Raw genomic sequence first — 23972 nt, 5'->3', positions numbered from 1 at the left:
TTGACCAGTAGGGTGGGCGATTTACAGTGGAGGGTCTTACATGGGATCTTAGCTGTGAACTCCTTCTTGTCAATTATTACACCTGGGGTGTCTGGCAGTTGCTGTTTCTGTGGGGAAAGAGAGACCGTGTTTCACTGCTTTATGTTCTATGCAAGGCTTGAGCCTTTGTTTAATTTAATAGAGAGGCTTGTTGGGGGATTGGAAATGGAGTACACTAGGGTGGGCTTTCTGTTTGGTTTTAAAAAAACTAAAAGAAATGTAGACAATGTAAATTTGGCAAACTTTATTATGGGGCAAAGTAAATTAGCTATTTGAAAAAACCAGAAAGCATAAAATTGTAGGGAGTGGTTTGCAAGATCCAATTGTGTTTTTTAAAATACTGTGCATTAGTCGCATTTTTATTGATATCTATTATATGAAAAAAAATCTTGGGTCGAGACATGTTACTGATCATTATCTACGTGTATCTATCTATCTAGTTTGTATAAAGGCTATCTATCTATCTATCTATCTATCTATCTATCTATCTATCTATCTATCTATCTATCTATCTATCTATCTATATTACTGATCATTATCTATCTATCTCTTTTTTGTTCCTTTAATGTAGCTAGTGATGTCCATTGTAAATTCTATACCTCTGTGATGGCCAGTGTGATTTTCTACACTGTGCTGTGCTTGACTGATATCATCACTTCAAGTGAGGCCCTCCAAAGTTAATTAAATGGTCAGGCCCAGTTAAGAGTCTTGCTCTTGACCACCAGGCAGTAGTGAAGGGAAGAGTGAAGATAAAGCTGATGGCCTTTATGAACAATTCTGCGCATACTCCTTATGACAAATTAGTGTTAAATATCAGCCGCTGTAGGTATGAAGGAGCGATATCTATCTATCTATCTATCTATCTATCTATCTATCTATCTATCTATCTATCTATCTATCTATATTACTGATCATTATCTATCTATCTCTTTTTTCTTAGGAGACTGTGTTCCTTTAATGTAGCTAGTGATGTCCATTGTAAATTCTATACCTCTGTGATGGCCAGTGTGATTTTCTACACTGTGCTGTGCTTGACTGATATCATCACTTCAAGTGAGGCCCTCCAAAGTTAATTAAATGGTCAGGCCCAGTTAAGAGTCTTGCTCTTGACCACCAGGCAGTAGTGAAGGGAAGAGTGAAGATAAAGCTGATGGCCTTTATGAACAATTCTGCACATCCTCCTTATGACAAATTAGTGTTAAATATCAGCCGCTGTAGGTATGAAGGAGCTCCAGTAGCTTTTTATGACACACATTTGCTGGGCCCCTCTTGAAGTGATGTTACCAGTCCAGAGTTATAGAATTTGTAATGGATGTAAATTATCAGCATTAAAGGAACACAGTCTCCTAAGAAAAAGAGCCTGTCATACATACAGTTATTGGAACAGCTTATTGCTGCAGCTTCTTCTAAAACTTCATTTTTGATAGATTTATGTGATGTATTTTTGAGGAGTAGGACAGTTCCCCAGTGGTACTGATGTGCCAAACACTGCTACACAACCTAAGTGAGAAAAAACTCAGTTTTGGCTGCTTTAGTCTGTAAATCATCAGCTGCCTACTCCAAGCAAACAATAAATACTAACATAGCACTGCAGTGATGGAGACTGATAAAGGACGTATTAATCAAAAGCAACAAATTTAAGCTAATGAAATGAAACACTTCTGGTCCCCTGCCTGCGCATTTTTAATCACCTCATTAGTAATTATTGCCTCTCAGAAGCACTTTATTAGGCTCCTCGAGCACAGAAACTGAGCAAACAGCTAAGCGAGTGGTAATGGGCACAGTGGATGACGGAGCGTTCGATCGACTCCTTGCTCACAGGCTTATGTCAGTGCTGATGCAGCAGTGAAGCCCAGAAAAGTCAGTAATCAGCATTAGGCAGCCCTGATATACACAGAGAATAGAGACGGGGCTTTGTGGTGAAGTCTACTGCATCTGCAAATTTCTTTGACAAATGTTAATGGACTGCTGGAAATTATTGTGGAGAAGTGTTTGGGAAGCATGGGGAGGGACTGAGTTCCCCTTTGAAATTTTTCTTTTAATCATTTCTTGCTTGCGGAGTGCAGGAAAGGCGAATCATAACAATCTTACATTCTGCTCTCACATGATAAATTTGCAGCCTGGAGACAGAAGCTTATTTGCTACGCTGATAAGATGAAAACAGCTCTCGAAACTGACTGGATTATATAGGAGATGGAGGGGTCGGCCTTGGGTCCCAGTAGTGTTCATTTACAATCCGAGTCTCACTTTATTTACATGTTGTGCTGACACAATAAATGCTTTTCAAATCCCTTTGGTATTGTAAACAACTCCACTGCCTTGTACTGATCTATGTTTCAAAGAGCAAAATGAAGTACGCATTCATTCGTTCAAACATTTGTCAAACCTGCTTGTACTCCAAAGACTATTCTTCTGGTATCGGGTGCAAAGCAGGAAGAGCCTCTAGGCAAGGTGTGGGTGTATGGCAAGGCTCAGTCATGTGCACCATAAAGGCTCGTTTATACTTAACGCGTCCGTATCACCGCAAAGGTACGCTAGGATGTGTTTGACATAAATGTCATCAGCAGTCAGTGTACAGGCGTCCTCACATCGGCGACCGAGTGCCTCTCCGGAATTTTGTGACTGCGCGGTCCTATGAGAGTCTGTGTGTGTCAACTGCACATGAGCTCGACAGGGAAATCGGAGCTCAATTGAGAAACAGTTATGTGAAGTGTTTTGTCGCCACCCTCACCTCTACAATCCAACAATATTAACACACAGTTAGAGCTAAATGTGCACATATTCAAGGTGAGAAATCACCCAAAACTTTAGGCAAAAATGAAAATCTGTGCACACAGAAATCTGAGATATCTGTGAGAGAGAAAAGAAAAGACTTTTGGGGAGAAAGCAGAGATGGTAGCGGGAAAGTGTGCCTCTCCTCTATTGTGTCGATGCTCAGTTGGCTTTCTGGGCACATTAAACAGCAAGACACAGACTCTTAACGTTCCTACCAATTACAGCAAGCACAGTAACTCATGTTGAATGTGTCAAAAGCTGGAGGAGATAGAAGACAAAAGGGACATCTGGACATCTTTGCTTTGACTGCTGCCCCCTTAACCCAGACCTGGATAAGCGACAGAAATTGGATAGATGGGTTTTCACCTTGCCCTGCTTTTTTAGTTTTATTTGCTCTCATCTCCTGGTTGTGTTGCTTTTGTGGTCTGACGTTTCTCTCTGGCAGGAAACCCAAGAGCTAGTCAGAGGTTTGCAAAGATTAACATTCTTATATGCTTTTGCTAATAAAACATTAACATTATTTGAAGTCTTCCATTTTAATTTCAGACATATGACATCATACTGAAAGCAACACCATATTTTCAATCATAGCTGACAAAGACACATTTAACTGCGTATAGCAACCAGAAAAAAGAATGCCAACACCCATAGAAAAACAAAGGCACAAAATAATAGTAAAATAAATCCATAAGCATAATTATTCTTATTCTTAAACAGTGTGAAGCTGATTGAAAAGAGGGGCGTGTAGAGGGCTGTAGACATTTTATACTTTAACACCAAGCAAAGATCTGTGAAAGTCTGCTATTATCTGTCGTAATGAGCAAACTTTCTGGAGTTCGCATCACAGTGAGTTTGGTGAAATCACGAAAATGTTCAGGAACTTCGCTAAACTCTGCAAAATGCCTTAAAGTCAATGGAGAAGGAGGAATTGAACTAGATTTGAGTAGAGTTTAATGGTGCAGTCAGGGCCGGATTAAGGTGGGTGCTATTGATGCTGCAGCATTAGGCCCATTCCTGAAATAGGCCCAGATGAAAACAGATGAGAATTTTCCGGAAGCTGAACAGTTTTCCTTTGCTATATTAACCTCAAAATAATTCTTAGAATGAAATTTAGAGTCCAACTTTCGGACGCCTAGACACAGCGTTACTTATTATACAGTTACTATTGTTCTTTGTACTGTGACGTAACTATAACGTCGTTGTGTTTATTGTTAACCAAAGACTTCAAGTTAATGCTATCAATTTTACGTTAAACAGTTTACTTAGTAATTTAGCTGCGTTTTTTGCAATATCTTGGGGATTCTTACCACTTTTACTATTTTTCGGTAAGTGCCACGTAGTAAATTTTTCACCTTGAAAGTTAGTTGTACAGTAAAAATCGATGGCTATTTAAATGGTTATCTGTAAAGGTAAAACTAAAAGCTGGCCCGCAGCCCCGGCATGGATGTTTAGAATTTTTAAAATCCTCGACAGGATTCTGGTCTATTATGAAATTTAAATCGTGGACAAATATTTACCCTCAAGAGCCTGAACAGAGACACTTTGACCCAATGTCTCTGCAAATTCATTTTTTCTTACTCTGTTTCATAAGAGAATTGCAAAATTGTGTGCATTTTATTGTTAGGTTTTCTGCATTAAGTGCACTTTTCAGATACTTGCTATTGAATGTTGATGTTACATAGTTTGATGTTAATCTTGAGTTGTTACGATACTACGTCATTATTATTACTCATGTTCAATAACGGCTGGCTGGTTGCGTCACAAGCAATTAAGACTCCTTGGTCAGTCTGAGTGCGCATGTACGGCGAGTGTCAAATGCACATGCACCAATGCCGAGAAGAAATAGGCCTTTTTTGTGCTGCAGCGTCAGGCTCCATTTCGTCTTAATCTGGCCCTGGGTGCAGTAGTCATTTAAGTGTCTCTAAGGGTGCAGTTGGAACGTCTTTTTTGTTTCAGCTCTATAGACAAGCCTTGTAAACAGTAATACATCTTTTGTTAATGTTATTATTTCACAAGGTTGCACTGTTTTCTTTTTGGGGGAGGACAGCAGCTCCTTTAAGGCTTGTTTTGAGATTGTAGCTCCAGCACGTGGCAAATTAGCCATGTTGTGTGGGGCTGCACTGCTAGTTGTATATTTGGTGGCAGTACTCATAATATTCCTATTGCTCAGCTGCCGGAGACTTCAGCAGCCGCAGTCCTCTACTTTCTGACCCCTGTCTTGGCTGCCTCTGCTCGGGTCGGTTGTCCTCTCGTCTTCCTTCTCACACACACAGTTGTCCCATGGATCCCTAGAGAAGACGCCACCCTGATCGCTCCCACTCTCCTGAAACATCAGAGGGGACGATCTGTTCCTAGAGCGCCGATCCTTCGCTCCATCACAGAACCACTATCTGCGCTGCCTTCTCCCACACTAGCAAGCTGTCTCATTTGCTCTCTCTTCCCCAGTGCTACTCTCGCTCTCTGCCTCCATTTCTTTCTCATTTGTTTCCCTCCTTTCGTTTTTCTCTGAGCCGGCCTGTACTTATACAGCTCCGTGGGCTCAGTGTTACAATCACGCACCGCAAGAAACCGATGAAGCAATTAAGAAAGATCGCACCTTCATGTGCAGGTGCAACTCACCCCAATTACTTCATCAACTCCCCGCAGCAGCGCAAGTGCGCCCACGGAGACTGACACAGCCAATGGATTATTTAAAAACCTGGCCGTTCTTTTGGAGCCGCAAAACACTGCAGATATTCAGCAAACAAGGTCAATGGTGAATACAGCATATCTGCAGCGAAAAGTGCTTTGGCAAATTTAACCAATCACCATTAGTGCTAAAGTGTAACTTGCAGGTAAACCTTCAGAGGCGTCCATCTGCCATAAATCCAAAAACTGCAGCTCAGTCATTGTGCTTGTTACTAAAGCTGACAAGCACAATCTGCACTGCCTGCACAGTATTGCTTAAATTCTACACAGAACATTGTAAATAAAGACTGTAAAATAAACTGCGTAGCACAAGGAAAAGAGTAAGTGAAGCTGTCATTAGTGTAAATGTGAAAAGTAATACTAGGAATGTTGGCAAAAGAAATCTCCTGAATGAACCAATTAGAAAATATTTAGGGACTGAAGCAGCATCCTCTAAACGTGCAGAAAGGAGCACATGGCGCTGCCACGCTTATAGCAAACCCAAGACATCCAAATAATTTTTTCCAATTTTCCATGATATTCTGAATATAATTTCTTATCTAAAGAAAATATTTATTTTTGGAGTAAGTGAAATTATATTGAATTAAGGCTGGTTAAAAAAAATAAAATAAAAGTTGAAGAATTGCAAAACACTGAAGCTGTCTGCAGAGGTTAAAATCTGAACATCTGATTGGCGGATAGAAAGGTGAAGGTAGCCCATAATCACAGTCCTTAAAAGCACCTCTGAGCTCTCCGAGAAAGTCTGTGGTGAGATTGGGCCGGTCGCTCTAAAGGGCTTTCAGAGACGATGTGGTACTTGGAGGGTAGACCACCATGAAGAGCTGAAAATCCATCAAATATCACAGAGCTTGTGCAGGTGCAGATATGTTATTGCCACACATAGTGAAATGGGGCATACTGATGTCATAATGGACCATCTTTTGGTTTTACTCTAGTACAGTGGTCTCAAACTGTGGGACAGGCCCCCATAGGGGGGCACGAGGATGTGAAAAAAAGAAAACAAGAATCAAAAATATGAAAAATACATCTATTGAAACCAAAACTAACTTAAACTACTTCTGATATTAGAAAAATAAATATAGAGTTAGATAAATGTTGATAAAAGTTAAGTAGGTATAATAAAATATGCATCTGTTAATATATCATTAATTTAAAAAGAACAAATTGGTATTTCAAAAAAACGTTAGGGGGCACGATTAAAACTGTTATGAAAACTCAGGTCGCAAATACATAAAGATTGAGAAACACTGCTCTAGTATATTTTTCTAAGTTAATACTTTTTTCCTTTGATTTTATTTTTTATGGAGACCTTTTAAAGGGTATGTTTTCGCTTTCATTGTGTACAATCATTTTGTTTTTGGGCTAGTTCTTGTCATTTATACTTTTGTGTATAATTCTCAGTCAAAATCGTTTTGTTTCTTCCTGGTTGCCCCCATTTTGAGCCACTGTTGCAGTGATGACACAGCTGACTGGTAGAGTCATCCTCACCAAGCTACGTTTTACGACAGCATCAGTGTGACAAGATTGAAGTCAGTGTTGCTCCGGTGTCCAAGATTCTGGATTCTCTATAAACAATCTTGAATAGCTAGCTTTGTTAGTTTGTTTAACATTTTGGGATTTGTTGCTAGAAATTTTGATTTATCTGATTTTGACCTCTGTTGCTTTTCAAGCTTCTGATCCTATATTTCATTTTGTTGCCTATGGTTTGACTTATTCCATTGGTTAAGGAAAGTTCTGTGTAGTTTCTCTTATTATGTACAGTTCCTCTTCAGCAATGGTGTCCCAGCATTAAGGGCAGGTGGAGCTCTGCACGCATCCCATAACAGGTGGCGCTGTGGTGCAAGAATTAGACACATATTAAACTCACCTGAATAATTTATTAAAATGCTTATAGCAAATTCAAGTCATCCTAATCATCTTTTCCAGTTTTCCATGATATGCACAATATAATTTCTTATCTAGAATATTTATTTTTGGATTAACTGAAATTTTCTCGCACCTCGCTCTGCAATGCTGTTGCTGGGGTTCTCACCATGTGCAGCCTGAACTTGACGCCTAGAGCCCTATTGCAGCAAGCCTTTGGTTGATATTTTTTGTGACACACTTTAAAGGATGCATTACCTGGTACATCTCACTATTTAGAGTCACCATTATCATGAATTCCTTTAATTACTTATGTACAATAATCATTTAGCATTTTCCCCCTTGAACAAAAATAGGAAATGTATACATGTTATTAGCATTTCTGCATTAGATGTTGCATATTTGATATGAAGATATCTTTTAATGCTTTTTGATAGAGCTTCATTTTTGTGTCATTTTAATGGCATTATTCAGCTGACATTGTATTATCACTAGCGCAGGTGCTTCTGACATTGTCTTTCTCCAAGGATGGTGTGATCTAGTACTGGGCGGTATACCGGTTCATACCGGAAACCGTTTTTTATTTTTGTTGTGATATGGATTTTTCTTATAACGCAACACCAGTTTAAATAGCCTAAACAACGTTCGAACGCGGGCGAGCGGAAACTGTTTAAGGGGGGACCTTTTTCACTGCTGCACCACTAAACACACATGCATTACTGGATGTGCTGTGCGGTGAAAATGGACAGAGAACAGCTGTAGCAGACGATAAAGTTGAACATGATGACACAGAAGAATTTTGGACGAAAAAAGGTGCCGTTTCTGTTGTCTGGAGATACTTTGGATTTAAAAGGTCGGATGTGGACCATTATGTTCAAATGTGTGAATACTGTTTCTATACTACTGGATAATACTGCAAGCCAAGTTGGACTTGTTTTATTTTTTACAATACTGTGTAATGTACCTGGGTACTGTGTAATAGTGTGACGTCATGTTGACTTTATTCTAGACATTTCTACTTTATTCTCGCCATTTGTCGAGATTAAAGTCAACATGTTGACTTTATTCTTGTAATTTGTTATTGAAGTAGAACATTGTAAACTAAACTTCATCGTAAAATGAATATTCAATTTACTAGATTTTCTCAAACCCCGTCATAAGTTATATAGCACATTAAATGCTTTGTGTTAAGTGTTCCCTGAGCCATGTTAAATCGGTACGTGCTTCTTAAACTGACTTCCTCTTGTACTGAGGAGGCGCCGGCAGCGATCGCCACACAAAATACATTCACTTCATGATATTCCTGCTCCCTGAACATTTAGAATGCTAAGATAAATACTTCATATAATTTTCATGAGTAGGACATTAGGGGCTTGATGTTATTTTAGAAGAATTAAGTGAATAGGAACGACAAGATTTGCTGGGCTAAATGGCCTGTTTTCGTTCAGATTGCTCTAATGTTTTAATGTTCTAAAATGGCATATAACAGAGATATATGATTCCATGGTGCACTGCAAACATTAACACTGAGGTCTTTGTTGACAGCTTAGATTTCAACCCAACTTAGACAGATAGCACAGCTAGTACTTACTAAACAGATAATGACTGGAGGGAGGAGAGAACCTTATACGTTCTAGATCAGGAGTGCCCACACTTTTCGGCTTGCGAGCTACTTTTAAAATGATCAGGTTGAAATGATCTACCTACATTAAAAATGCTATTTTTATTTATATATATATATATATATATATATATATATATATATATATATATATATATATATATATATATATATATATATATTGTGAACGATAGGGCGTCCTCGCTCCCTTGAACCCCTGTCCACGACTCCAGACACCAGGTAAAAGTCCTCAAATCGACTTTATTTTGTTTCCACAGTGTACAAAGCACATTCTCCTCCACAATACTCATAAATCACCAATACAATCAATAAACACAATCCACCAGCTCCCAGACGCGTTGCCACCCTTCCACCCAGCTCAGCTCATTGTCTGTGAGTTCCCAAAGTCCTTTTATACTCCCTGACCCGGAAGTGTTCTCAATCTCCAGCACATGTGATCCTCAATCACTTCCGGGTCAGGTAAAAGTTCTTTTCTTCAACCCGGAAGTCCGTCGCTCTTCCTGTGACGAACCTCCGGGTCACAGGGCAGGAAGAAGCCCTCAGTCCTCCCTGCAGCTCCCTCCTGTGGTCCCCACGGCATCCAGCAGGGCTTTGCATAAAAACTCCAATGTCCATGGAGTAGTCTGCTAGTCTTCTGGGGACCTCCATGCTGCAAGGAGGGCTCCACCTGGCAGTTTGGGGGTATTGGCTGGGATAAATAGCCGGCCATCCATCACAATATATATATATATATATATATATATATATATATATATATATATATATATATATATATATATATATATATAAACTGCTCAAAAAAATTAAAGGAACACTTTGAAAATACATCAGATCTCAATGGGAAAAAGAAATCCTCCTGGATATCTATACTGATATAGACTGGGTAATGTGTTAGGAACGAAAGGATGCCACATCGTTTGATGGAAATGAAAATGATCAACCTACAGAGCCCTGAATTCAAAGACGCCCCAAAAATCAGAGTGAAAAAATTATGTGGCAGGCTAGTCCATTTTGCCAAAATTTAATTACAGCAACTCAAAATTGTACGCAGTAGTTTGTATGGCCCCTGTGTTCTTGTATACATGCCTGACAACATCGGTGCATGCTTCTAATGAGATGACAGATGGTGTTGTGGGGGATCTCCTCCCAGAATTGGACCAGGGCATCACTGAGCTCCTGGACAGTCTGAGGTGCAACCTGGTGGCATTGGATGGACCAAAACATAATGTCCCAGAGGTGTTCTATTGGATTTAGGTCAGGAAAGTGTGGTGGCCAGTCAATGGTATCAATTCCTTCATCCTCCAGGAACTGCCTGCATACTCTCACCACATGAGGCCAGGAATTGTCGTGCACCAGGAGCCACTGTACCAGCATAGGGTCTGACAATGGGTCCAAGGATTTCATCCTGATACCTAATGGCAGCCAAGGTGCCTTTGACAAGCCTGTAGCGGTCTGTGTGACCATCCATGGATATGCCTCCCCAGACAATCATTAACCCACCACCAAACTGCTCATGCTGAATGATGTTACCGGCAACATAATGTTCTCCATGGCTTCTCCAGACCCTTTCACTTCTGTCACGTGCTCAGGGTGAACCTGCTCTCATCTGTAAAAAGCACAGGGCACCAGTGGTGCATCTGTCAATTCTGGTATTCTATGGCGAATGCCAATCGAGCTGCATGCTGCTGGGCAGTGAGCTCAGGGCCCATTAGAGGACATGGGGCCCTTGGGTCACCCTCATGAAGTCTTTCTGGTTGTTTGGTCAGAGACATTCACACCAGTGGCCTGCTGGAGGTCATTTTGTAGGGCTCTGGCAGTGCTCATCCTGTTCCTCCTTGCCCAAAGGAGCAGATACTGGTCCTGCTGATGGGTTATGGACCTTCTATGGCCCTCTCCAGCTCTCCTAGAGTAACTGCTTGTCTCCTAGAATCTCCTCCATGCCCTTGAGACTGTGCAGGGAGACACAGCAAACCTTCTGGCAATGACACGTATTGATGTGCCATCCTGGAGAAGTTGGACTACCTGTGCAACCTCTGTAGGGTCCAGGTATCGCCTCATGCTACCAGTAGTGACACTGACTGTAGCCTAGTGAAGAAACAGTCAGAAAAGATGAGGAGGGAAAAATGTCAGTGGCCTCCACCTGTTAAACCATTCCTGTTTTGGGGGTCATCTCATTGTTGCCCCTCTAGTGCATCTGTTGTTAATTTCATTAACACCACAGCAGCTGAAACTGATTAACAACCCCCTCTGCTACTTAACTGACCAGATTAATATCCCATAAGTTTCATTGACTTTATGCTATACTCTCATTAAAAAGTGTTCCTTTAATTCTTTTGAGCAGTATAGATATATACATTGAGTATACTTTATGCATAAAATATATGTTGTCATACCTTGCATAACTGAATAACCTTTATGGCACAATAACAATTCAATACATTTATGGTCACTACAGTATTTGGATTTAATAATCCTCATATGGGAAAAGGCTGACTCGCATAAATAAGTACGGCCGAATAATGCAGTCAAGGAGCTTTTGAATTCAGCCGAGTGAAAAATGATGGCTGTCCGATTAACTGCGATTTTAGTTCCCTCTCCTTTCTCTTTCTCCGATCGCTTTTCAGAAGGAAGTCAATTTCGTAGTTTTTATGAACAGTTCGAAAGTGCCTTTCCTCATTTTCCTTCTTTGGAATAGCAATGATAGTTTGACAGATCAGACAAACGCACTTCAATTGTGACATTCTGAGAAAAAAAATCCTCTTCCAATTCCACATCCAGCCCATATCCATCCATCCATTTTCCAGCCTGCTGAATCCGAACACAGGGTCACAGGGGTCTGCTGGAGCCAATCCTAGACAAAACAGGGCACAAGGCAGGAACCAATCCTGGGCAGGGTGCCAACCCACCGCAGCAGCCCATACCCTCGAACAATTTTTTTTAAAATCCCTTCTTTAGTCGATATAAATTGGAAGGCTAACTAGATCACAGCCGGAGTTTTGCAGTAGCTCACGTGTTTGATCGTGTGTGCGGGATGACCAGTGTGTTAGAAGAAAAGAGATCTCAGACTGGCTGCCCTGTATGCCAATCAAGTGGCAACTGCCATAGGGAGGATATATGATAGACTAATGTTTAAAAAAATTATTTTTTGAATGCAACGTGCTCTACCTGCACTACCTTTGCGATCTACCGGTCGATCGCAATCAACGCATTGGGCACCCCTGTTCTAGAGCATTCTCACAAAACATTAATTCTAGCACAAAACCTTAAACAGCAGCTGACACAAGAGCTATTAAATATGAAACATCTGATAATACAGAGAGAATAAAAGCTTCACCATTTGCTATTTCCCAGTGCTGTCAAAAGAATTTGACATCACAAATTCAGCAGTTCCATGTACTGTTAGACAGATGATGTTAAATCAATAAAACAATCAGCATGTAAGAAGATGTGGCGCAGTGTGAACAGCACTGCTGCAATGTTCATTTAATATCCTTAAAAGTCAATAAGTTAAGGATTCTGAAACAGGATATCTGACATCTAGTATGATTATGCAAATCTTTGGGATCATTTGATATGAATCTTTCTAGGGTATTTCTCTCCTCAGATTTCATTGCAGCTTTGTAATATGTTCAATAGCACTGTTAGAGTTTAATTCTGCAGTTAGTAATGGCTGGAATGAGACTAATTATCGTGTGGCTTGTTTGAGACAGTGGGGGAGAGAGAGCTGCTGTTAGGTACATCTGCCAATGAGAAATCCTTTCTGCTGGTAGTAACGGTAAAATATAATGAAATAAAATGAGATTGAGTTAAAGGCAGGCCTTTTCTTATTCCCCACAGGTCTGGCTATGTGGAGGAAGCATGGAAGTCTTGCCTTGTTCAAGGGTGGCACACATAGAGAGGCGGAAAAAACCATACCACAATAACATCGGCTACTTCACCAGGAGGAACGCCCTGCGAGTCGCCGAGGTCTGGATGGATGACTACAAGTCACACGTCTACATGGCTTGGAACATGCCGATGGAAGTAAGCATCATGTGGGGTTGGGCTTCCTGTCCAGGTATGCTGCAAAGACTTGAGGAGTGCAGGGAAGTGTGAGGGAAATAATTTTCACGGACATATCATGTATGAAATCAGATATTATTTTGAACCAACTCCCTTGGGATTCTTCTCCTTGACCATGCCCTTTCTTCAGTTGGCTCAAGAACATGGCAGGACTGTAATATTGGGTGTACAGGACATCGGTTTTAGAGGCATTTGGATTAAAACTTGGGCAACAAAAGCACTAAAACAGAATCAAACACAAGATGTTCATTCAAATGAGGAATATACATTATTGTCTGAAAGGTATGACCAAGGTCGGGAAGAGACAGCATCATAGGCAGGAGAAAAAATTTCAAACTCACAGTCTATAAAACATGCGAAAAATCCAAACTATATAAGACAATCTAAATCATTGAGAAAGAAAAGTGCAAATGGCCTTCATACAGGCTGAGCTGAAGCGTACTTGAGAGGGCCTGCTCCTCTTTCATTCCCCCAACACTTCTAATCATGTCACCGTCACATTCTACCTGTCACACTGACTTTGTGCCATTTGTTTCCCACCTGGTAGAAGCTTATTAAGCCGCAAATTATTGCTTTATTATACTCAGCATTGCCCAGGAGGAAAATAAAGTGTTTTTTTTTAATTGTTTGAGAAAAATATAATTAATAAATAACACAACTTTAAAAATAAAAATAAATTAACAAATAATGAAGACTCACTAATGTGTTTGTCTTGCAGTCTTGTATGTATGTTATCATCCACTTGATGCTCAGAACCAGCCAACTCTATTTCATTTCAAAAGCAACAGGGGCCGGTGGCGCTCAAACATAAAGAATGCTGGCAGTCGCCTCCAGTTCACCCTCTGGTGGTCATTCCAAGTGTCAACTGAATGATAACATGCATACAAGACCGCAAGATGACAATACCCAGAAGGGGGTGGGTTAAGGTTGATTTCATCCTACAGTATTTTATATTGACCAAAAAGAAACATGTACCAAGTTTCATGAAAATCGCTCTAGCCGTTCAGAACTGATGTTGGAACATACATACATACACACACACACACATACATTGACTTATATATATCTCTATATATAATCTTCATTTTGGATCTTGATCTTTGTTTGTCCGCGAATGAATTAGAAGAAGACGCACTAGATGGCAGTAGAGAGACAGCTAAAACATAGGCATCGCATTAAGAATCTCCTCCAGGCTTATACTACTGAAGACTGTAGTACGCCAGTCACACCTCAAAATACAGACATTCAAACTAAACAAATTGTTGTGCTTTAAATTAACTAAAGCGATCTTCATTTAGATCTTGATCTTTGTTTGTCCGTGAATTCCACGCATGCGTAGACCACCTTCCAGTTTAGTACGTTGTTGTTACTCACGGATGTCAACAATGTGCCGGAATAATGAAAGGGGTGGTGGACAGTGTTACGCTGGTTAGCTCCTGAGGCCTGGTTAGAGAATGAGATTGCCGAAGATAAAAGTTATGTGCCTCCGTACATATGAATGAAAGAAAGACAGTGGGTAAAATGAATGACAGCGTAACAGCACGTTCCGGAAATGATTATTGTTACGTTGTAGCCGGTGAGTGCTGTGCGTCTGACAGTTGTACCGTGGCTTGCTCACATGCCAGTGAAGTGATCCCCATTTATGCTTTAAAGAGCCTCGATACCTATGTGTCCCCCTTTTATAACCATTGCTCCGTGTATATTGCCTTACTGTTTGGATTGCCACAAAGCAACCTGCGTGACTGGAGAATGGTTGAGAAGAGATCATGAGAGGAAACAATAACGTCGTGAAAACAAGATGGACTGTGAATGGACAGAAGCAGAAATGCTCCTACACCACCACATAATTACGATTCGGACAGTGATTCCGAGTAGGCCGTTCCTATCGAATCAATATCCAAGGGTTTTCTTTTGTAGTTTTGTTTCCCTTATAAAAAATCTTAATGCTGTGCGACGAAGGGCCCAGTTCACGACTGGCAGCCGCGTTTAAACAGGAAGCCCTTCACACTCAACTTTAACATGCACAACGTAGTTGGGCACACATGGCTAGTATATATATATTGTTACACACGTGCGTGTAGGCGTGTAAGTAATGGTAATACCACATTCGACCAGGGGGTGGCGGGGTGCACTAACTGTCTTTCTCAGTTCCCTGCAGAAATCCGGCCAGGTTCTGGCTCCCTTGATGGCATAACGTCTGGGTCCGGCCCCCTCAATGACATCACTTCCTGTATGGGCCTTTAAAGTCGCCATCTTACCACCAAGAAATCAGTATTGTTTTGAACTCAGTCTTGCGGACATCGTTATCAATTTAAAAAACTTTTTGTAGCCAGGGATACTATATGGGTGGCTGCCCCAAAACTTTTTTATGTTGTCTGGTCTGTGTTTTTATCACAATATATATATATATATATATATATAGAGATTACTTTTTTTCAGAAGGTTTCTGACACTGAATGTGAAGTTTGAGGGCTCAGTCGGTTGCTTCTCTGCATTTGTAACTCATGCTGACCTGGAAATGCTTCAGTGAACTCACTCATAGTGTTACTGCAGCCATTAGCTGTTTTCAGTCCATGTGATAGTGCCTTTTTAAAATTTCTTATGCCATTTGAAGCACTCAGGTTTGTTTTGTTTGGTTCAAAGCACAATTATTTATGCTAAATCACAATCTGAGCATCCTGGACTGCACACAGAATGCAATCACTTTACTGATGTTGGGGTCTCCTATTTTAAATATCTTTTGCACCTGTTGCTGGTTTTATCCATCCATTATCCAACCTGCTAAAGTGACTAACTACAGGGTCACAGGGATCTGCTGGCGCCAATCTTAGCTAACACAGGGTGCAAGGCAGGAAACAAACCCCGGGCAGGGCGCCAGCCAACCGCAGGGCACACACATACGCACACACCAAGCACAATTTAGGATCGCCAATGCACCTAACCAGCATGTCTTTGGACTGTGGGAGGAAACCCATGCAGACACGGGGAGAACATGCAAACTCCACACAGGGAGGATCCGGGAAGCGAACCCAGGTCTCCTTACTGCGAGGCAGCAGTGCTACCACTGTGCCACCCCTTGCTGGTTTTATACCTTAAGAAATCCATTGCTATTGTATACATTTGAAAAGTACTTACGTTTTTGATGGTCAGTTTGGGCTGCCATTTTAACAGCACTACTGTATTGTTGATTCCTGTCATTAGGGCTGTCCTGGAGTGGGCGTGTTCTCAGACGTCATGACCTGTCAGTCATCACATGACAGGATAAAAGGTCATCTAAAGGTTACATTTCCTCATCCCACTACACTGATTCCAAAACCCTTGAATGCCTTTGTAAAACATTTCTTTGTTTTGTTTCTCACTATTCTTGGCTTTGGTTACTGATAGTTGTTCTGCCTCTGACCTTCACTTTGGGTTTTTGACTTCATCCTTGTCTTCCAGTTGCCCCCTGAATTCTTGTGCCAGCTGGGCATAACAATTGACAGCATAATGTCTGTAATGAAGTGTGGTGTATGGATGAGTTTGAAGGAAGTTGGGAGAAACAGGCGAAATAGTGCAGAGAACAAATGAAAAGCAATTTATCTGTTATGAAGTAAGTGCTTAGATATTTATCACTTACTATTAAAGTAAGCAATGTAAAAATAATATGTCCTTTTGTTTATAATGTAAAATTACTTGGCCGTATTCTGCAGCCTGGTACAAGTGGAAAATCAGCCTGACATGATGAAGGCTGCTGATTGTTATCATGAAAGAAGGGCAGACGATTATTGTCATTCTAGCTCATGTAATGAAACAAATTTAATTTTATATAGTGCCTTTCTAGAGTGATTTTTTTAAATGTTCATAGTTATGCTGTAGTTATGTTGATGTATTTTCCAGTTGGCTCATAGGCAGTTTATGTGAGATGCTCAGGGTCACATAGTAAGTCAGGACAAGGCCTGAGTTGACTCGCATCCCAACAAGTTATCTACTTGGCCGTTTTTAATGTAGAGAATCAGGAGAAATGTGCAGTCAAAAAGAAAGCTAAGGTTGGCAGCCAAAGTCAATCGTATCTTTCAAACAAACTGGAAACGTAATTAAAAATCAGTAGTCAGAAACGAGAGCAAGAGATGAAAAAACCAGGTAGTCAAAAGGAAAACGGGTTTCGAAAGTTTGTGTTAATAAAGATGTTCAGAGATGTTTAGAGCGATGGTGTCACAGGTGGCTCTGCGGAATTATGGGAGAACATCATGACAACTGGAGATGCCAAACACCCTGAAATAGAGGTGTAATAGGAAAGAAAGATGGCGTTGTGGCATAACAGGGAAAATCCTGAGCCTTCTCAATTTATACCAAAAACAAAAAACCAATGAGAAAATTGTGATCTTGCAATCTAAAAGCCCTACGTCAACACACATACTGTATAAATTCTTCCTCGAAAAGCCACGAAAACCTAACAAAGATACAGATCACAACACCCAGCGGACATGATTAACTTTATCTCTGTAAGATCACCCAGAGGCAAATCCCAGTACGGCTTCTTGATGTCCATGACAGTCCAGAATGTGTGTGATGATAGTTTGATTCATTAGATGTCAGTTCAATCTGTGTTACTCAGAGTAAAGTCTTTAGATGCGCAGTACCAGAATTAGAGACAGAGAGTGGCCATGTTGATTATAATATGTGGACACACATCACCGGCTGCTCTACACCACATGATGAAAGCAGGTATTGTGGCCTGGCAGCTGAGACAATGGCCTTTAAAGCACAAGTTCAGCCTCCTCTGTGACCCTGAGCAACTCACTAAACCTGCCTGTGCAGCCGTTAAAAAGTCAGAGTAATCAGTTCAGCGATGAATCTGAACTTTTCAAGTGAAGGACCTCTGTATCCAAGTCACGGATGCCTTGTTGCGTGATCAGCATTCATCACGTTCCTTTTATCTACGTCTGCATGTTCAGTATGTCTGTTGACCACATGGATAAAACATACGAGTTTGTTCTCTTCTTTTCAGGATACAACTGATATTAAGGAGACTTTTATTGGAAAATGCTTGCATGTTATTTGTTACATGTTGGTCCTTGGCATTCCTGGAAGCATCCTTGGAAATTGTCTTCTGCGAAGTCCATCAGTTCATTGGTTACAGCTCTGTGGATCTTTTCAGATATCTTCATTAATTTCTTGGCAGGCCTCATATATATATACTGGTGCATGTGTCCCTACTGATCAGCCCACATATAGCGCACAACCATGGTCCTAAAGCAAAAGGCAAATAAAAGCCACGTTTAAGATAAGGAGCTGCAGATACTTCTTTTGTTTTCTTAATAGTCACTCCTTTCAGTTCCTCTAGAAGTGATGATGTGTTTTATTACTTCTCATCTTAGACCACTTAGGGCAACACATTCTTTTGTTTTCAAAAAATACAGCTTGACGGTGATCACATCGCTGATGTCAGTTACCAAGTAGTGGTCTACCAAGAAGCATCAATGTAAGGATGTAAAAGCAATGCTTTCATAAGGTCAGAAGTTTCAACTAGTTGACGATCTCCTCGATTGTCGCCGTGCATTTCTGTCTCTGGGATGTTCTCGCACTCTGCATCCTGGAATTTGTCTTTCATGCCTATAAGCCATCGTGTTTGTGTCTGTTCACTTCCTCCATATTCAGGATTACTTCTTGCTTGTCAATGTGATTCATCATCATGCGAAGGGGTTGTGAAATCCAACAAATGGCTGGATATAAACAATAACAAACTCTCCGCTTGATTATCGGCGTGCATTTCTCCATCTACGGCATTCTTTTGTTCTGTATGCCGCATTTGACTCTCAGTAGATTGCACTGCTCTTACTCTTCTTCTTCCTATTATGGTATTCTTCATCATGTAATTGGCTTCTGTCACTTGCTTGACGTTTATCAGATGTCACTGCTCTTCTGTTCTTCTCAACATGTCACATGGCTTTGCCATCGATTTGCCGTTATAAACCCACAAGCACAGATCACTTAACCGAGGTTGCTGCTACCTGAAAGTTTTTGAATGTCGAGAATGCATTAGGTCATACGCTTTTGATTAAGATCAAGGCTCTAGCCCTAGCAGTAATGGTGCAATAGAAGGAAAGACAGATGTACATATATATTTGTGTGTGTATGTTGGATTCATTCGATGATATCATATGTTTATTGCTGGCATTCTATTACTGTCACTGTATGAAAAAAAACATGCAGCTACAAACTTGTTTATACGCATGGCAATAAAGCTGAACTGGTTGATTATAGTCAGTTTTAAAACTCTTGAAAATTGCCTACTTTTTTGCAGAATCATGGAATAGATATTGGTGACATCTCTGAGAGGGTGGTCTTAAGGAAAAGTCTGAATTGCAAGAATTTCCAGTGGTACCTCGACAATGTCTACCCGGAGATGAGGACGTATAATAACACAATTTATTACGGGGAGGTAAGTATGACCTGCTTGGATCTTCAGAACAGTAGACATTATCAATCAGTCAGAGGTCTACAAGAAACCGTTCTTTATGCTGCACACCGCAGTGTGACCAGGGGATGGAAGGTGGAGTGACCCCAGAGTTCTTGGTTATGCTTGATGGACCTAAGGAAGTAATCCTGTCTGTCACACTACTGCATTGCAAAGCAGGAATATTCTCAGGCTTCAGTGATGATGGCTCCCCGCTATTGACAGACAAAGGCTGCTTGTTAAAGACATCCATGTTTTATGCTTTATGTGTATGTTCTGTTTCTCTAGCTTAAACACTTTTTCTTACTTGCTGTAAATCATCTGCAGCCAGAGTACTTTGGGTAGTTTGAAGTTGTATAGAGGGGCAGAGTGGCTGGAAGATGAAGCTTTGTCAGACAGACTTTCTAGATCTTTGTCTGCTCTCTCCCTTTGCTTGCTTTATTTGGTTACAGATTTCAAAGGCTTCTAACCACCGCTCTTTGGGAAAGGCCTTAAGTAAAGGAAATCTCCCCTACCTGCTTAAAATGTGAAAGCCGCGGAGCATCACATTCTGTACCGTGAGCTTGTGTCAGCACAGCAGACGGAGTCTGCCTCCTCCAGTGAGGCACAGCAGCTGCCATACCACAGTACCTCCTGTGAGCCGACATGTTAGATCTGACCAGTCTCAGTGTCAGAACCAAGCGAGATGGACAGGCAGTGATGTCTGCTACTTGTTTCAGTTTAATGGAGTAGAGCTTGCTGTTCTTAGTTGATGGCTCTGCTTCCTACGACTTGTAAACTTCCTGTCAAATCTGTGAAAATAAAAGGCCTTTAGGATTATTTGCCTTTCTGAGTGAGCGTGTGTGTGTGCATATAATGATAAACGTGACAAACACAGATGACACATCAACTGGCTCCTGTTAGCACATTTTTAATGGCAGCTTCTAAGTCTGAGCCACTGTGCCGATTCTGAGGAATGGAGTGACAGCTCTCCCAATTAAGCTGTTTTGCAGAATGCAGACACGGCACAGGTTGCCCCAGTGCAGCTTGGGAAGGTAGCTGAGCCTCTGAATTTAGTGTGTGAGCAGAGCTGTGGTTCATTAAAACAAGCTTTGTGTTTCTAATCATTTCTGTTGAGCTGCTGCAGTATAGGGTATAAGCCTCCCAGCTCATGTCAGTCTTCCTGTTAATGAAAAAACTCGCAGCGTGACATCTTGTGAGTGCTACTGGGTGACGGGCTGCTCTTTACTACTTCAGATTTTCATTTTTAATATTTTAGTGGCTTTGATGAAGTAAAGTCAGGTTGCAGAAATAAAGCAAAATATGTGCTTGCTGAAGGCAAATCAAAACTGGCCGATGCCCACTTGGTTCTCCCTAAGCAGTCACAAGACCACTGCAGCCCACCTTTTGCTCTGTTCCACTGCGGATGTTAAATGTAGGCTACTACCATATATATTCACGTTTAAGTTCTCCTGTGGATAAGTCGTGGGCTCGATTTTACCGTATAACTTCCAGTATTATATAATGTCGGTTGAAAACTCTCACTATTAGTCCAAGAGATTATGATTTGCTAAGGCCCACCTGAGAGAGTAACCACGGAGCACACTGCCTTTTTTTTCTATGTATTATGCCAAACGTGACCACACGGTAATACCCGAACTATTCAGAAGTGACGTTTGCACTGATTTGTGTTTTTTGTATCTCACATACACCTTTATCGTAAGAGCATCTCTTATCTACAATGGAGAAGAAAATATGAAGCTGCAAGAAAACTCGATGAGACTGGAGGAGGCACAAAAATGTAACCAAAAAAATGTGTCATATTTTTGAACAGGCATTTAAGTCGGGGTCTGATTTTATGATTGACTTTTCGGGTTTCAAGACCCGAGTTATACGCGAGTATATATATGGTATTTAATTCATCTGCGGTATGCCAACACACAGGCTCCTGCTGTTCTCATAAAATTCCTGTTAACAGTCCTGCCTCCGCCTCATTGTGGGCAGCACGCTAATTGTTCGTATTTCAAGTGGCCCTTTACGGGTGTAGAGTGAGTAGACGGAGTCTGATGTGCCCTGACGTAGACAAACAGAACTTTATTTGTTCCCAGGGGAACATTTGGTATTAAGGCTGTGCTCCTTAAAGGAATACTTCTCCAAAAATCACAATCTTTTCTTTTTTGCTTACCCAAGTGGTTTGTAGCAATGGCCCAAAAAATTGATATCATGGTTTTACGGAGAACAGAGATAACAATGTTTCTGATAGAGCTTACATCAGTGTCAAATATCAAAAATGTCTATAATGAGATTACTCTGCGGTGGGTTGGCACCCTGCCCAGGATTGGTTCCTGCCTTGTGCCCTGTGCTGGCTGGGATTGGCTCCAGCAGACCCCCGTGACCCTGTATTCGGATTCAGCGGGTTAGAAAATGGATGGATGGATGAGATTACTTTTTTTTGTTTCAGCCATCAAAACACACCACACAAGGTAAGCTTCATATAAAGAAATTTGTTTTAGGTGGAGTATTCCTTTAAATGTGTGGCATAGTCTCAAAATCGAGGGGAACACATTTTTTTTTCAGCTGCGTGATTATCAGGTGTTTAATCTCTCTCTCTGTATTTGCAACGTCAAGCAATGATCAATTATTACAAATAACTACGCTTCCCATCTCTCTGAACAGAGCTGATTAAAGATGGCCACAAGCAGAATGTTAAGACAAACGCCATTCAGAGAGGAAGTAAAGAGAGAGGGAGAGGGAGGTGATCACAGCGTGTTGCCATACCCACCAGACGGCAAACCACCCGGATTGAGATCCAAGTGCAGCCGTGCAACGGGTGACACCTCAGCACCACCCTGGACAGTGTGAGGAAGTAAAACTCAACAAAGAATTGTCATTTATTTGGCTCAACCCGCAGCTTTCTTTTGAAATCTTTATATATAATACTCTACCCTGGCTGTTCGTTTGTCCAGGATTTTAATTCACCTGTAGCTCAAAAAACCGTTTGACCTAATGAACTAAAATTTGAGACACATATACTATGTGATGTCTACGATTCGCTTTCGGGGTGATGACTGACCTCCAAGGTTATTCCTCTTTTTATTTTAATTTTATTGTAGAATCAACTCTCGGCAGCAGCCTAAGGGGCAGCCGTGCAGAGCATGCATACAGGCGCCATTCTCATTCCCACCACCTTCGCCGTCACTTCCCCTACCTCTTCATATCCTAAATCATTCTTGAGGCAGATTGAAGACTTGAAGTGCCAGCTTAAGTGAAAAATTAAAGAAAACGTACTAAGTAATTGCAACACAAACACTGACTTATTCAGTTTTAACACGAAAAGATGCCGATGAAAGAAGAGAAGAAGTGGGCCGTTAGGGTGGAGAAAAGAAGAGCAGCTCAGGAAGCAGCAAGCACATCAACCTCTGAGCAAACGAATGCTAAACATACAGAGAAAGAGGATGAAAACTAGGAATGCTCAAGTCAAGTGGATTCACTGCATGTTATCGTGCTGTGCGCCGTTAATGCTTATCAAATAAAAAAGGTAAAGATCTCTAGAACCACGGAAATATCCACCAAAAAGAACTAACCAAAATGCAATATCTGTGGATGTATGTGGAAAGATAGCATTTAGCTAAAAAAATAGCAAACATTTTTAACCGGCACTCCTGGTGACTTTATACCTCTCAGCAGGGTAATGCCAGGACGTTCAATCTTATGAGGAATCACTAATTGAAGTTACACAATGCGAAATACACCACTGCAGCTTTTCTTACTTAAGACACAAAATATTTAGTATTTTTCACCCGGTCCATCATAGAAGAAGCCCATTTAGAGTTCAGTGCCAGTCTATCCTGAACCTACACATCACTTTACCTCTCCTGCAGTTCTCCATTTAAGCCCCCAAGGCGGCCATTGTCCTGTCCAGGTGATGTTCCCAGACCTAATAGACCTCACCTCCAAGTTTTCTGTTTGCACGTCCAATCAAAACTTCATTAACCCCTAGAAGCTTTTTTGTTTTAATTTTAAAAGTTAAGTAAGTGCAACCTGGAGCACACAAAAATAAAAAACAATCAATACCAGGCCAACTCTACAGGGTGATATTGCTGGTCACAATTTGCATTAAAAAATTGAAATTAAAAATGACAACTTTAATAGCAGAGCTAAAGGGGACAATGTTGAAAAGCTAAGTTAGGGAATGGCCACAAAGGACCCTTGCCTTATTAACACTAGAATTACCAAAGCCTAGGAAAAAACGTAATCCCGGCCCTCCTTAAATCCGCTCACACCTCTCCGTCAGGATCTTTTGTCTTGTAAATGTGTCTATTAACACAAGCAGCAAGCAACCTGCTATCCCATCCATAACATAATGTGTGTATAATGTGTGAAGCCTGAAGTCATGGCTACATTTTGTCATTTATTACTAAAACATGAAAAACGTACACAGATTGTTGTAGACACGGAACACACATGAAATGCATGTGTTCCAAATGA

The 23972-nt window shown here is 40.9% G+C and overlaps 1 protein-coding gene across 1 annotated transcript in view; it reads left to right on the top strand.

Moving 5' to 3' along the window:
• Nucleotides 1-23972, top strand: part of galnt17 (polypeptide N-acetylgalactosaminyltransferase 17) — a 163144-nt gene that overhangs the window by 104970 nt on the left and 34202 nt on the right. Inside the window, exons 7-8 of the mRNA XM_039756995.1 lie at nucleotides 12845-13030; nucleotides 19353-19490. Of these exons, the coding sequence (XP_039612929.1) occupies nucleotides 12845-13030; nucleotides 19353-19490 (324 nt within the window). The remainder of the gene's footprint in view (nucleotides 1-12844; nucleotides 13031-19352; nucleotides 19491-23972) is intronic.

Source organism: Polypterus senegalus, chromosome 6 (genome assembly GCF_016835505.1).
Source record: "Polypterus senegalus isolate Bchr_013 chromosome 6, ASM1683550v1, whole genome shotgun sequence".
Lineage (NCBI taxonomy): Eukaryota > Metazoa > Chordata > Cladistia > Polypteriformes > Polypteridae > Polypterus > Polypterus senegalus.
Note: the sequence above shows the minus strand (reverse complement) of the source record. Positions and strands in the feature narration are given on the sequence as shown.